The sequence below is a fragment of the Episyrphus balteatus genome, chromosome 3 (genome assembly GCF_945859705.1).
Source record: "Episyrphus balteatus chromosome 3, idEpiBalt1.1, whole genome shotgun sequence".
Lineage (NCBI taxonomy): Eukaryota > Metazoa > Arthropoda > Insecta > Diptera > Syrphidae > Episyrphus > Episyrphus balteatus.
In genome coordinates this window covers 48,700,589-48,716,275 of record NC_079136.1, presented here as the reverse complement: position 1 = coordinate 48,716,275, position 15,687 = coordinate 48,700,589, and the positions used below count along the sequence as shown (strand labels likewise).

At 33.6% G+C, this 15,687-nt stretch overlaps 2 protein-coding genes across 3 annotated transcripts; one reads left to right on the top strand and one right to left on the bottom strand.

Annotated features, from left to right (window-relative positions):
* The first annotated feature begins 1,249 nt into the window (after positions 1-1,249).
* LOC129913902 (F-box only protein 9) lies at positions 1,250-6,980 on the top strand. The gene is made up of 3 exons (XM_055992871.1): positions 1,250-1,614; positions 5,321-6,054; positions 6,120-6,980. The coding sequence occupies exons 1-3, from the start codon at positions 1,612-1,614 to the stop codon at positions 6,763-6,765; spliced, it is 1,383 nt and encodes a 460-aa protein (XP_055848846.1). The 5' UTR covers positions 1,250-1,611; the 3' UTR covers positions 6,766-6,980.
* Positions 6,981-8,925: 1,945 nt separating this feature from the next.
* LOC129913903 (programmed cell death protein 2-like) lies at positions 8,926-14,262 on the bottom strand. Of its 2 annotated transcripts, XM_055992873.1 has the most exons (4): positions 13,977-14,262; positions 13,760-13,913; positions 12,716-13,680; positions 8,926-9,822 (listed from the first exon to the last, which is right to left on the bottom strand). In XM_055992873.1, the coding sequence occupies exons 2-4, from the start codon at positions 13,865-13,867 to the stop codon at positions 9,567-9,569; spliced, it is 1,329 nt and encodes a 442-aa protein (XP_055848848.1). In that variant the 5' UTR covers positions 13,868-13,913; positions 13,977-14,262; the 3' UTR covers positions 8,926-9,566. The 2 variants fall into 2 exon arrangements, with proteins under 2 accessions (XP_055848848.1, XP_055848847.1); XM_055992872.1 differs by having other exon boundaries at positions 13,760-14,262.
* Between the last annotated feature and the right edge of the window lie 1,425 nt (positions 14,263-15,687).

Below are 15,687 nucleotides of genomic sequence, written 5' to 3'. Positions count from 1 at the left end.
ACTTCTGAATGAATTCAGAGGTTCTTTCTATAAAAGAAGAGGAGTTTAATGCAATCGGCAATAGATACTATAGCCCAAAAGAACACAGCGAAGGTAACAATAGCCTTGCTAATTTAGACCTCTTCACTTGGGAGGTGGCAAAGTACTACTAGTAGTTTACTAGCGATTTTCAATGGAACGCACTTTCGACGAATCAATGCAATTCCAATCTACTCTGCAGAAAAGCGTGAGTAATTCTAGTAGTAATTGTAATAGATTATCTACTCATGAGTAAACTACCACCTCCAAAGGAACGGGGCTTTTGGGAGGTGGCAAAGTAATACTAGTAGTTTACTTGTGGTTTTCAATGGAACGCACTTTCAACGAAATCAATGCAATTCCCATCTTTGGGAAGAAGAGAATAGCTGCGTTCCTTTGGGAAGTATTTATCTACTGCTTAGTACTTAAAGCTACTTTGAACTACTACTCAATATAGCAAAAGTAGTTCAAAGTAGTTTTAAGTACTCAGCAGTAGATAAATGTTCCCAAAGGAAAACAGCTAATGACTAATAATGTGATTAACCTCAAAATGGCGGCAAATTATTTTACAAACTGTTGCGCGAATGCATTTTTGACGCTATTTTGGTAGGCGAATTTTGCGTTTTAGTCGCTGAGCGAAACTTTCTGTTCGCCAAAGTTTACTGAACACATTCATCGAAAATTTTTATGACAGTCAGCTGATGATTCAACACAAAAGCCACATACATACAACTGACAGTTTGCATTTCACCATATGCGAATAAAAAAAAAGAAAAACACTTCAAAAAGGATGATTTGTTACGAAAATTTACATTTGTGTTTGTAAATCCTGTGAATTTGATTGGTCAATCAAGTGTCCTCTCGTACACTTGTACAACTTTTTTATTCACCTCATTCGGAATGATAACAAAAATAACTCCGTCGTGTTTGGTTGAATTGGCATAAATTTAATATAAATTTTTCAACTCACCCTCTTCTTCCAAACGAAGAAGAATTTATTGGTCCCCCATCAAGGCAAGGATTTAATTTTATTCGGAATGATTCAAGTGCGCAATTAGAAGGAAAAAAACAGTTTTCAAACATCACTCCACTACTCTCTAAAGTATTGAGTGTTGTGTGTCGTATATAAGGCCGGGCCCATATACAACACAAATATATTTTGAAAAATTATAAAAATATAATTGAACTATAAATCAAGAAGATAAAAACATTAAGTTTTCAAGCTTAGAAAAAAGAAAAACAAAAAACATATAAAAATCTTGATTAAACTCTATTAAAAAAGAGGTTAGGATTTTTTGAAGGAAGATTGTGTGTTGTGTGTGAGAAATTCCATTTGGTTTTTTCTCTCGATTAAATAATATGGCCAAAAGGTTCCAACTTACAGTCTCAATCAAATTGCAATATCAAGAAGTTAACAATCGCCCATTCATCATAAGGTACAGTGACCGTGAGCTATTTATCGCTGAGCCTCCTTCAAACGATTGGTAAAGAAAAAGAGACCTTGAACTCAGAAAACCAGAGATAACAAACGGAGTGACCCGCAACAAAAGAGGAAGTAAAAACACAAATCTTCTCATTGACAAAAAAAAAAACATGGTAAGACCGGCCACAAGGGCTATAAATATAAATATTTTGGTTCAATTTTGCGGGGTTATTGAATAATATTGTTCTATTTTTGTTTGTACATCATTTTACTGGGGCTATGACATTGATTACCAAATAATACAAATCATTCTACTATACCCCCAACCACCCAGTTAAAAATAGGGACGATGTGCTTTTGGCTTTTGCGTTTCAGGAATAAACTATTGCGTACAACATGATACATACTTATATACAGGAATTTTTGTGGGAGGACAATTTATATTTTGCTTCATGTTAAGTTCAGAGAGAATATGTCTACTATAAATATACAAAATTGTCTGCTGTCTCAAAATTGAGTTTGGGTTTGATTGTTGATGTTGTCGTTCTGGACACTGCGTTGGGTATATTACATTAAAACACTGTTTTAAATCATTGAATTTTTCACTCCAATTCATTTTTAATCAGCCTCTCCAATGGTCATTCTTTAGATGAATGGAAAGTGTCGTACATAAACCCAATTTTCATGTTTGGAGACAAAAAAACAGATAGTGAATTGTGAATTATCGCCCAATCAGTAAGCTCGCAACTATTCAAAAGATTTTGGACAAAATTGTCAAAAATAAACTATATACCTACTATAGTAAAAGGTCAAATTTCTAAGGAGAATGGGCAAATTGGTCCACCTAGCGTCCACGAATGAGATATACATCGTTTAAAAGCTTAGTCTTAGTACATCATTTTTATTTATATGGATACAAATATGTAAACCATTGGGTTCAAGCAGTACATGGCAACGAAGATTGTAATTTTCCTAGGTGACATTTGTATTGAGTTGTAACGAAATATAGTAAACAGCACTAGTTTTCGCTGACTTTTTTTCGCCGGGAGTTTTCGGGATATTTTGCCAATAAATTTATTAATTGTCTTTGGAAATGGAAGAAACAGACGCTAGTTTTTAGTTGTATCTGACCGTTCTGTGTAGCGAAAGCGACGACACATAGAACCTGGACAAGCAACATTTTTACTAAGAGCAAATATACAGTCCCGGCATAGTAGATCTAATACTAAACATATATTCTTGTTAACACCCAAGCGGAAGTAAGAAATGCTTTTAAACACTTTTATTGCACTAGATTAACAGTGCGTCGCACTATCGGTACTTGTGCACATGCAATATCGATTTAATGGTATCTATTTTGAGCCCGACATCAAGACGTGTTCACTCCACAAGCTTTCAACATGAATAAAATTATTCTTGATGATACTATCATTTAATATAGTAAAATTCTTTGTTTATTCGATTTCGCAAAGTGTTTTTCATATTTTTCGGTCGCTTATTTAACCCATCTCCCATTGTTCTCGACAAAAAAATATTCGAATGTTGATATACTCCATAGTCCTAAGTTGTTTTCATAGGTGGCGTTTCTGTTCATTAGGTGGACCAGCTCCCATATATTTTTGCCCAGTCTCCTTTCATCATGGTTTCTTTAGTGGTCGATCAACTACAACAAATTTGGCTAGCTTTTCTAACCAATGCTTTAAAGCGATATAAAATGGAAGTAGTTTATAACGATTTCGTTAAAGCATTTAGTAGACTTAATCACTTCATTTTAGTTAAAAAATTAAAATTGGTTTAGATCCTATCTTATTGGTAGAAAACAAATAGTTAAAATTGGTGATCTAGGATCAACTCCAATAGAATATGAAGTAATTTCAAGTGTTCCTGAAGGAAGCTATCTAGACCCACCGCTGTCTGACATATTCATAGACAATTTTCCATCAGTCTTATCGCGGACGGATTGCTTAATATTTGTCGATGATATAAAAGTGTTCAAAATTTTAAGAGATAACAAAGATTGTATTGCATTTTAGCTATGAAACTTAGAGTTATGCGATCGCGAAACTTTTTTTTTCGCAGAAGGGCTCTCATTGTCATAAGGTCGAAGCATTATTATTTCTGGAAGCATGGTTGATTCTTATATTGTCGCTTACTGTTGTTGCTTGAAGATTTTGGGCCTAATTTTCAACTTATTCGATTTTTTCATTGGTTATATCCTTATTGTCTTTAACATAACGAATCCGTATTGGTCTGCACCATATTGGTGATGAAAAATTAACACTATTAACGTCATCTTCAAATTTCTGCTTGTATTGACTTTGAATAGATCCATCGCATCCCAACTTAAATGTGTTTCCCTATTCTGAAGGCTCTGTTGTTCTGTTGTTCTGGTTCCGAATATTTACACAATCGCGATGTTGTGTGATGCACTAAATCTTGGAGCTTACCATCGGCAATTTTTGGTGGGTAAAAATCTTGTTTAGCCTTTTAAACGTAGGTATAGCACAGATAGATATCTTTGTTGGTCTTATGAATCACTTCGTATTGATTGCACTTAAATTGGCTTCGGCGAATATCCTCAAAGCGTTTTCAGGTGTGTTTCTTCGTTTTTAGGATTTTTATTGCAAATCGCAGTTGCTTTCCGGAACTTTATAGTCCTGATAAATATTTCCTGCCGCTATATGAATTATCTGTACCGCTAATGTCGGTTCATCAACAGATACACGCTTTCGAATTCTTTGCTTGGGCGACTTTTAGACCTTCCGGGAAGTATGCCAACAGGTAGTGTTACTTCTTCGCTAATTCACTCTTCATTATTAGCCAAGAAACGCCCTTCTGTTCTTTTACGGAGTTGCCATCTTCGTTTATAATTTGGTTTGAAGGACTTGATAATTTCGAGGAGTTCATCTTTTTTCTCTTGGGGACACTTTGTTATACCCATAAGTTTTGTATCCAAATCTTCAAGTTTTTCATCAAAAAGCCTTTGTCATAGATAAGGTTGATTTAGATTCATCTGGAATAATATAAAGCTCTATTTGTAAACGTCGATTTTAAGAAGTTTTTTTTCAATGGCTCTATTTGTAAACGTCGTTTTTAAGAAGTTTTTTTTTCAAAGGCTGTTTTTTCTTAGGGGCTAACTTTTAAAATGTTCTACATATCCAGCATTCTGCAAAAGGATAAAGGATATACTTAAACTCAACGGTATGAAAACATTGAGTTGTATATATGTACAAATAAATTTTTACTTAAAACAATATACATACCTTGATTGTCGATATCCATATCAAACTTTTTCACCTCTAATTTCATGATTGAGTTATTCCCATTCTGTGTTTATCGTTAGAAAATCTAACTGCCAATTTCTTTACAGAGTTTTAGGCTATAACCGGTCCTAGTGCTAGTGGATTATACGATCGTTGATTTGAATAAATAAATAAAATAAATAAAAAAAAGTTAGTACTCAAATTGGTATTAACTCAGATATTAACTTTAAGTACCAGTGCAAGCACCTGGTCTAGCTGGACCGAGTACTGACTTAGTCCTTAGTAGAGAAATTGGCCGTTAGATATTGTAGCGATCTCGTTTTGGTCGTTTCGTTGCAAAAAGCATCACATCAATGACCGCACAATGACCGTACATTTAACTTGTATCATCAACTGGTTTTTTACTCTTGGCCCTTTTGATTGGGTCTTTGAGCGGTAAAGAAGACATTTTTTCTATGTGAGGAAAGATCAACGTTGCGATTGAAAACTCGGCTTGATGCTGAATATGACATGCGCTCAGTTAAACTTTAAACGCACATCACTTTTTGTACTTTTAATCTGTTATTTTTTACACAAAACATTTTAAAAATGTTTAATCACTTTGGAATATTTACAGCTAAGTGGAAATAAATCAGATGGCGATGATGAAGGTGAAGCCGAGTCTTCATCCTCCTCGTCGTCGGACACTACCACGGCTAATAGAATGGATAACATGGCAAATGAGTTTCGTTCAGTTTTAGATGAGTTTCGAGAGAATTGGCAAAAAGAGCTAAAAACCGATGACAAACCAACAACAAACAACCAGAATGCTTCGCTCAACAAATCATTGTCGTTGGACAACAGCACTAGCCCTGAAGTACAAGCTGAAGATTTGTTCAAGCATGCAGTGGAACTCGAGCAACGTGGTAAAGTCTATGACGCTTTGCAATACTATCGGCGAGCTGTCCAGCTGGATCCTGATATTGAATTTAAAGCTTACGAAGCAAGCAAGATTCCACAGCCAATTGAAAATGAGCCAAATAATAACAATAATGTTACGGCTGCCAAAGGAAAAGTTGATGTACCACCAGATGAGGAAGATGACGAAGAACCACTAGAGAAGGATTTGTTTATCCGGTTTCAAAATGACATAGCCAAACAAGGAAGACTGATCATGAGTAATCGCGATCCAGGTGTCATTGGAACTGAGATGCATATTTCCGATTTGCCAACAGAGATTCTCTTGTATATTCTTCGTTGGGTTGTATCTACGCAGTTGGATATGAAATCTTTAGAGCAGTGTGCTGCTGTGTGCAAGGGTATCTATCTTTGTGCTAGAGATGAAGAAATCTGGAGGCAGGCATGTTTGAAGTGAGCTTGAATTGATTTAAAAAAAAAAACTTCTCCTATTTCCGATGTTTGTTTTTACATTTTAGAGTTTGGGGAGTTAATCTTGGATGCATCACAGGAACACCATACGACAGCTGGCGACAGATGTTCATTGAACGAGAACGCATTCACTTTAATGGTTGTTACATAAGCAAGACAACTTATCTACGTTTGGGCGAGAATAGTTTTCAAGATCAATTCTATCGACCAGTTCAATTGGTCGAATACTACCGTTACATACGTTTCATGCCCGATGGGACTGTCTTAATGATGACGTCTTCCGATGAGCCAGCACAAGGAGTTACACGCTTAAAAAATCTAAATCAATTGCGTTCTGAAGTATTGCGTGGACATTATCGCTTGCATGGTGACACTGTGACAGTTATGCTCAAAAAAAATCAGAGACTTCCAAAAGGTGATCACTATTATGGGGGTGGCAAACGTCGAGGCAGTGTTGCACCCGGAGCAAATGACATAGAGGCTAACTTCACTACGTACTATATTGAATTTAATATTGCAAGTACACCTAAGAAGCGTTTTAGCCAGTTGCAATGGAAGAACTACTCCATTATTTTGGTTCGTAATAAACGGGAGGTTTCAAGTGATTTTGAGCTTACTCCTTCAAAGTATCCACCGTTGAGATTTTCCTGTGTAAGGAGCTATCATTTGGATGCTGAAGCACCATTGCAGTAAGTGTGGTAACTAAAAAAAAATGCTTGTAGAACTTGTCTTTTTTTATATTATACATACATAAATACATAACATATTTTGATGCTATTAAAAAAATAATGTAACCAAGTTACAACAAAAGTGAATGTAAACCATTTTGTTTGCTTAAAAAAAAATAATGGAATTGTGAATTTAATTCTTGTAAATAAGAAAATAAATGGACTGTAAAAGTGGAAATATATTTTGTGTTTTTATTTTTTCATAGATCATTAAACTTAAGTTTGGTACTGCCCTGAAAGAATTAAATATGATCGCAAAATATATGTTTTTATATAAAAAAAAAAAGATGCGTATACGCCACAGTGACTCTAGACGATGTATGTTAAAATATGCGTTATATTTGGACTCCGAAGTTGATTGTGGTTAGTGGAACTTCACACTGAGGCAAATTCTGGAAAATACCAACGAATGTCAAGTCGTGACCCAACATCTTATCATCGGCTTCAAGACAGCAATTTTCACTTTCAAAGTCCATTTCTCGAAAGTAACTCAATAGTGTCAATAAAGAAAAAAAAGTCATTTCCAAATTTAATAAACTCTGTACTATGAGAGGAATATGGGATTAACTTTCTTCAAGATCTTTTGAACGCAGGGAAAAGAATCAAATTTGTTTGCTTGTAGAGACACAGACCATAACAGAAGTTTTCCAAGAAATCCTCTAATTTTGTCTTTTGCAGTTATAATGTTTTCCTCTCTTCTTTGGAGGATGCTTAAGTGGTCAAAGAGATCAGCGAGAAATGATAATTTTAAAACCCACGGAGGGCCAGAAAAATGGTTCGAATTTTCAGATTTTAATCTTGTAAAAACACCAATAATTCGGTTTTTAATTTCAAAACTTGTGTCAATACTTTTCCCTTTGACAGCCAACTGACCTGTGTGGTAAAAAAGATTACTGTGGAGTAAAGCCATTTTATCGCCATTTTATATTTTTCTCTTCAAGGGGGTCGCTAGCTCAAAAAGTTTGAACACTGGGATATACTAATAATATAGCTTGCCGGCATCTTAAAAAATCTTTTTTTATGCATGCAGTTTTTAGCATATATTTTGTTTTTTAGTTGATTCTTGATTTTTTAGTTAGTTAACGTATATTAATTGCAGGTACATACTTACTTGCTTACAAGCCTCTACATCCAGTCGGGTTCTCAGCTGGCTGTCTCCAGTTGCTAACTCAAAGTTAGTTTAGGTTGTTAGTGCGTTTTCGATATATGTGTCCTAGCCCTCTTAACTCTAGTATTTTTAGCTTTCTGGCCACATCTGGCGTAAGTTACATTAAAGATTTCATGAACGATTTACATACATTTCTGTGATTTTTTTTTGAATTTCAACCCGGTGCGTTAAGGTTCTGTGTAATAGTTTATTTTTAAAAGAATTTTACTGTTCGATTTTGAAGTTCTTTATGATCTTTTGGTAGACGGTAGCTCATGAAAACCATCTTGTCTATTCATAATATTTCTGTTCGATATGCGCGTAAGTTCCTTTACCATTTTCAGAGATGTATTCAGTACTCTCCACATCTTCCTCTTCTACTTTTCGTTCAACCCTTGATGACTTTTGGTGGAGACCTAGGATCCTATAAAAGATTAAGCATACGTCGCGACGTTCGTCAAGCCTAGATGTTTTAGATTACATATCAGAGTCCATTGTCGCGAACTTACCTCCTTACTGTTCCGTGCGGTTTATGTGTGATTTAAATTCTCAATGATTGCCAGATTTCTTCTTCTTCGTAAAGAAAACATTATTTAATTTCTGGTTAAGATCTATAACTGATTCATTATAATTTATTTTGCGGAAAAAAGTACGTACTTTCTTAATAAAGTAGTCTTGTCTATAAGTAGGTTATTTTAAAATGTTTCACTTTCATAAAATCTACATTTAGTTTTATTTTTTTGTTTTCTATTTTTTAATTAGTTTGTTTGAAAACACTACGGAACTACAATTGATTTCTTATATTTAAATATTTTAAATGAGCTTATTTTTTTTTCAAATAAATATATATTTTATCACCGTTACATGTCAATGTATGTAGTTTTAATTAAGGACAAACATTATGCATTTTTTTAAAAATAACTGAGTTTTTGTTTTTTTTTTATGTTTTACATTTTTTTTTGTATTCCTGCTCATCTGTTCTGAATATAATTGTTAGGTTTTTTTTTTTTTTGTTTGTGGTGTAAATAGAAATCTACATAGTGGAAGAAATATATTTAATTATATTTATCATTTAGCATCAATGCTTTAAACTTTGACACGGTATTTTATTTCCTTCGTGTTTTACAATACAATTCTGTAAATATACGTTTTTATTTTGTTTTTTACTTTCAAAAATCACTTTCACATGCAATCATCAATCGTTGCATAGTTTCTTTTTTTTTTTTCTTAAACGAACATCACTCATTTCAGCCTATTGCTGTTTTCTTACTTTTCTATTTCCCCTCATATTCTTTTTTTTTTGTTTTGGTTAATAAAAGAAAAATAATAAAAAACGATATGTTCCATCAAAATATTATTAATTTTTAGTTTCTACTCATAAAAATATTTATGATGTTCTTTTAGTTATTTAATTGACAAAGCACTTTTGAGTGTGCAATTTTCTGTTAGAAAAAAAAAATTAAGATGTGCATTTACAATCTATCTAGCATACAAGGACCTGCCCCCAAAGCAGATATAGAAAAATGCATAAAAATAAATGACTAGATAAGTTTACTAAAAAGCATTCTAGGTACTGTCTTTTAGTTATGGAAATGTTAATTAAATTAAAAAATTAGCATTTAGATTTCCTTTTGAACAATTATGTTTTCGTAACGCATTTTGTCAGGTGTATCCCAGCAACTGTTGAGGCATGTAAAAACCAGGACATTTCCGTATTCAATTGGAGCGGCATCATCGTTTTGTTGCATTCGTAGTTTGGGAATGAGCGTGGATAGTATTTGAACTTCACAGACCGTTTCGCCACCACAATTTGGACATTTTGGTATTGGTTCAGTTAGTGGTGCTATTAATAGTGGATGGCCATCACGTGAGTATCTATTAAATAGAAAGAAATATAAACTTCGATCATGCTGCGAATATTAAAAAAAAAAAACTGAAAATCGCAAGCCGTCTTTCTTATTTATGAATGATAATATCTCCCATGTTTGAGAACGAGAAATTGAGCCGGATTCATGGTCAATAAACTTCAAATTCGAACGTTGCCATGAAATTCGCGAGTAAAAAAACGGATGTAATAGATTGCCGCTATCGCCGCTTTCAAAGAATTGTGGGAGGGAGCAAAACAGGGACCCTAAAAAGAGCATTCTGGAGTGGCAATTTTTTTTTCGATTCATATGAAAATTAAAGATCAATAGATATAAGAAGCTCAGAAGATTGAGCTTTTTGATAGAATGGGGTTCCGCAAAATAACATTGTGCAATATGATAGCAGATGATTTATGTCGATACAATAAGTACAAGTTTCGGGTCTCTGATTGGTTAGATCAAAAAATCTTCTAAAATTTTATTTAATTTCTAATTTTTTTTATTATACAATGCAAAGCAGTGAAACGAAGAAGAGAAAGAAGAAAATAGGAAAAAAAAAAAACACAACAACAGCACGCAGTGGTTCGAAGGTCCCCCATCTTTTAAACAAAACAGGCAGATTTCGATGATCTATCGGGAACCGATGATTTATCTGAAACAAAGCCGTTATTTAGAAAATACATTAAAAAATGGAAACTGTCTTAAAGAGTGTGCATAAAATTTATCTTCACATTATTGATGCATCCAAGAAAATGGGAATCGCGTTTACTTGTGTTTTGCATTCAAAGTGTTTTTTATCAAATAATTAACCGTAAAATATAAAATTGTGATTTTATAATGTTGTTCAACAGTGCGTTTGGAAATAGGTTTAAATCTCGATAGAATTTGAGATCTGGATTTGATCTCGGATCAATAAAAAATGATCTCTTTTGGCAAATAGAATTTGGGATACCAGGTATTACACAGTATATGGATATTTAAATATTACATCAAATTTGTATTGAAGAGTGCATTTAGACGTGGATTTATAGCAATTGTGGACGAAATCAGATATTTAAAAAGCCTGGGTGGGATGAAACGTAACTATTTTACACCTACATATCGTCGGCGTAAAGCAAAATTGTTCTAAATCCTTTTTACCGAAAATGAGTTAATGATGCAGTTTTACTAATTTAAGGGTGCTCTTTCCGAATTTAAAAATCGTTTTTGTCAAAAAAATTTCATTCCGCAGATAATATAATTTAATGGGACATAGAACAATAAAAACAGGGAAGTAGCCTTTTGAAAATGACCCCGAGTATTCTTGATTGTTCTAAGTCCCATCATATTTTGTTCTAAGTCCACTTTTTATCTAAGGAAAAAACGTACTTGTATAGGAATTGTTCTATGTCCAATTTTGGGTTTTTAGGCCGTGTGTGAATTGCGTTAAATAGTTAAATCCGGGTTAAATTTTGTACACTATTGAGGTGAATAAAAAATTTTCAGCTGTTAAAAATTTATTGGGCTCTGGGACCTGGTTAAATTTGAGTAAAATTTTGTTTTGCAGATGGTTTCGTTTTGTTTTTTTTTTTTTTTTTTTTTATTAAAAAGGAGTTTCATGGCAGAAAAGAGACAGAAAATAGGCAGAGAAAAATATTAAACAATTTGAAATTTTTTTATTCACCCCAATAGTGTCAAAAATTTTACACGGTGTTAACTATTTAACGCAATTCACACACGGCCTTAGTTTTAAAAAATATTTAAAAATAGAATGCACCTACTAATGAGGTAAACTTTCGAGAGAAAAGAACAAACTTTATAAAAAACATAACTTGAATGGCAAACGAGCAGAAAATTGTGGCTTTAAACCAATTTGAAACTTAAAAATCGTCCCATGTAAAATTTGCTTTTTGTGACTTAGAACAGTTTTGCTTTACGGCTCCGATATGTACATACACAAAATTAATTTAATTGAAATATAATGAAAACTCAATTGTTATACCGCCAAGATTCATTTCAGTCAAAATAATAAGATGCAATTATTACAATGAATTATAGAAATGTTGAATGCAGGTTGAATGAGGTTTTCGAAATGATAAATGTAGTCAAGGAAATTAAAGCAGCTGGATCGTATAGAATATCTTTTGAATTGTAACACTTATGAACTCAACAAACGAACGCACATATTCAACTACATATTTGTGTGGGAAAAAATACCCCAAGAATTCAAGAAAGCGCCTATTATCCTAAGGTTAGCACAATAAAATTGCAGAGGTATTTCATTTGTAAACGCGTCTTATACAATTTTTAATTCTGCAATGCATAATCGACTCAGAGCGCAAATAGATACAAATAAAAATAAGGCAAGGTTAATCAACTGTTTTGACATCTTCTTACGAACGAAAAATAGTGTTCAGTTTGTAAGATTTTGAATTTTTTGCTCGAAAGCAAAATGATGATTCATTATAAAAAGAGGTATTAATCGTTCATGACATTTCGATTATGATTTAAGATTTTGAACCAACATCAATGCGGTATTCAAAGAAGACACAATTTCAATCCAGAATGTTTCAGTCTTTAGCAATCTACATAAGAGTAGTTTGGCTTCATACAAAATCTATCTACATTTAATATAAAACTTTTGTATCTTTGGGGTCAATTGGTTCTTGAGGTCATAATTATATTTGATCAGTTAACAGGCAAAGGATTGGGCCTTTCATTTAGCCATAAAGTATTTTGAATTGACTGAGCGGACTATGGTAGTACGATACCCACTAGACAAAATCTTGTCTTGTACTGACTGATTCAGGAATAAAATGAAAATTATTATCTGAATGAATATAAAGTTAAATGAGTATTTTTTTGCTTCGGAATATTATGCATGGCAAGAGTATCAATTTTATCAAAATCATTCGTAAACTCACCTTATCAACTGTCCCGGATTAGCTTGTATACTAGACAAGAAATTATGAAACATAATATCCCCATGAACGGGTATCCCCTTTTCATACAACTCCCCTTCAGCTCCATCATTCCCACCACTTCCACCAATACCCGATCCAGTTGGCGGAGTCACTGGACTTGAACTTCCCAAAGAATCTTCCAACTTTTTATATTCCTGATACAAATCCCGCACATGATCGGTCAATCCAAAATAATTTGTTGGCGATGAAACACTTCTCTCCTCATCCACAGCCAAAAAGAAACTTCTCAATGTTGGATCAGTAATTTTACACGGATCCGTTCCACTTTCTTTCAACAAAGCCATCAAATTACGTTCTGGTATTTGAGGTGTTTCCACCAAAACAACATCCGACTCGCCACCTTCAATTTCAGCACAACAATTCTGAACATTGACAGTGCCAAAAGCACCAACTCCTGCACCACAACCATTTCCGCCACCACCACCACCATCTCCTTGTGCTCCATTACAATTTGCATTCTTATCATCAACATCCAAATTGTCCAAAGCACAAATTAAATCATTTTCCATTGAATTACTTTCATCTTCGTCATCGGACAATCTCGAATTGTCCATTTTTATCACATTTCCATTTTCCTCATTCTGATTGAAATCATCAGCATCGTCACCCCAATCATCAACTCCGCTGCACCAGGACATTTTTTGCGCAGCCGAGGAGGATTTCTTATTTTTATTACCTGCCGCTGCGGCAGATTCAATGTCGCAGTGGGACGTGTCTAGATTTTGAGTGCGTAAACAAAGCCATCCTTTGCTCGAGCTTGAACAAGAAGGATGCAAGCAAGCAAACACATACAAAGTGCGATGGAATTGGGAATTATCTAGAGGAGCATATAATTGAACAAGCAATGGACGAACTGAGCTACAGATTGGACAATTTGGAACTTTAATATCGGCAACCGGCCAGTCCTTTTTTTTTTTTTTTGTGGAAGATATTCAAAAATGTGTTATGCAATATTTACAATGTATATATAATATATTTACTTACAGGACATCCTCCAATTTTATTGACAGTACTATTCATGAGATTCCTATGCTTTTCGGTGACCTCTTCATCTTCATAACCAAGATAAACAATGGATTTGCTTTTTGCCATTGTTTTTTTAAGAAAGATTGGATTTTTATTGATTTTTAGAATTTTGCTTTATAAAGACATGCTTTTTGTTAAAATTAACAATACAAAAAAAAAAAGAAACTATATACACCTTTCTATAGTGTAAATCGAAGGAAATCAATTGAAAAAAAACAGTGCAATTTTTCAATTAGGGGCACGTGCAAGTGGCATGTGCAGGTTTTTTTTTTCTTCTTTCTTTTCTTGTAGATGGTCGGAGTTTTTTTGGACAGTTTTTTGTTTCAATTCAATAATATTGAATGAGAATCTATTGAGTTTAATAAATATATGTAATTGTATTTTTTATTTAATTTAAAAACTGAATTTTAATTGAAATTATTTTAAAAAGGAAATTATTTTGGAAATTTTTTGTCCTGTACAAAATTCACAAATGTCATGGATATATACAAAATGACAGCGCAGGTTTACTGAAGATTTAGATGGGAGGAAATCACAAATCTACTGTCGTTTTCCATTTGCATTTCCCTGCAAACCAAACCTCAGTAGTTTAGGGGAAATTACAACCACCAACAAAGTCTATACTTTGTAGGTGTATGTGTTTCCTTATTTACCAAAATCTCTCCCCTCAAAATATTGTAGTTTTGTTTCTCCTGAAAAAAATAAACTCTTTGGTAAATGGGAGGAAAAGAGAGCGATGTATGCAATGCACAAAGTTTTGTCTCTTTTGTAATGGCGGCGCGCCATTGATTTGACTTTTCCTGCATTTTATATTTTCTAGTGAAACCTTGATAGCCGCAGCAACATATTCGTTAAGAAAAAAAACATTTCTGTGCTCCATTTGATAGATAAATAGAACAATTTAACTTAAAAAATAAATAAAATCTTCTCAGTGTTATTTGTGAAAACTAAGTGAAAACAAAGTGCAGACTGCAGAGTATTTTTTTCTTTTTCATTTTTCTTAACTGGCCAGGCTACAGTCGCGTGCCCAAGGATCTCTTTTTTTTATTTATTTTTTTTTTTTTTTCAAAAAAAACTATTTTGTGTTTTTCCAATAAAATATTAAAGAATAGTTGTTTAAAAAAATTGTTTGTTTGTTTTGAAGATTTTTTTATTTTCAGATGAAATTAAAATATAGATTTTAGCAGTACGGATATAAACCGATGAAAGTGCTCCAAATAAGTACTTTAAAAGTACAAGTTTCAGTGTTTTTTCTGTAGGTAAAAAAGTACTGCAAAATGTACATCAGAACCACTTCCAGAAGTGCTTCGCTGATGCACTTTTGAAGAACATTTGTCTGTACTATTAATGGAGGGGAAATTTATTTCATCTTGCATGCAAGAAAGAGATAGCTGCTTCACGTATTCTTATATACAGAAAGTATATAACTGAGTTTTTTCCCGGGCTCCTATCTTTTTTCAGTGGAAAAGAAGTACTTCTTTTACGTACATATTTCACCGGTTTTTTCTGTAGTTCTGCGTTTGCTGGGTAGATACCAAAAATGATCTTCTACTACAAAAGTACCACAATTTTCAATAAAATGGCATAACTGGTTAAAATTTCACCAACGCATTGTCATTGGGCACGTTCAAACAGTTAACATAAAGGCTTCAATAGGGAGTTTGGAAGTAACCGTGGCCGAAGGCAGTCGTGGCCGAAGGCAGTCGCAGCTCTTGGAGCTAGTAAAAGTTTAACGTAAAGTTATATTATCTGGACGAGTTACTAATGGGTCTGTGGGATTGCCCCAACCCATTCGTATGTCCAACAAACACGTGTGACTTATAAGTCAACACCAGCAATAGATAATTAGCCACAGCTAATTAATTCAAATAGTGATGGAGATCCGG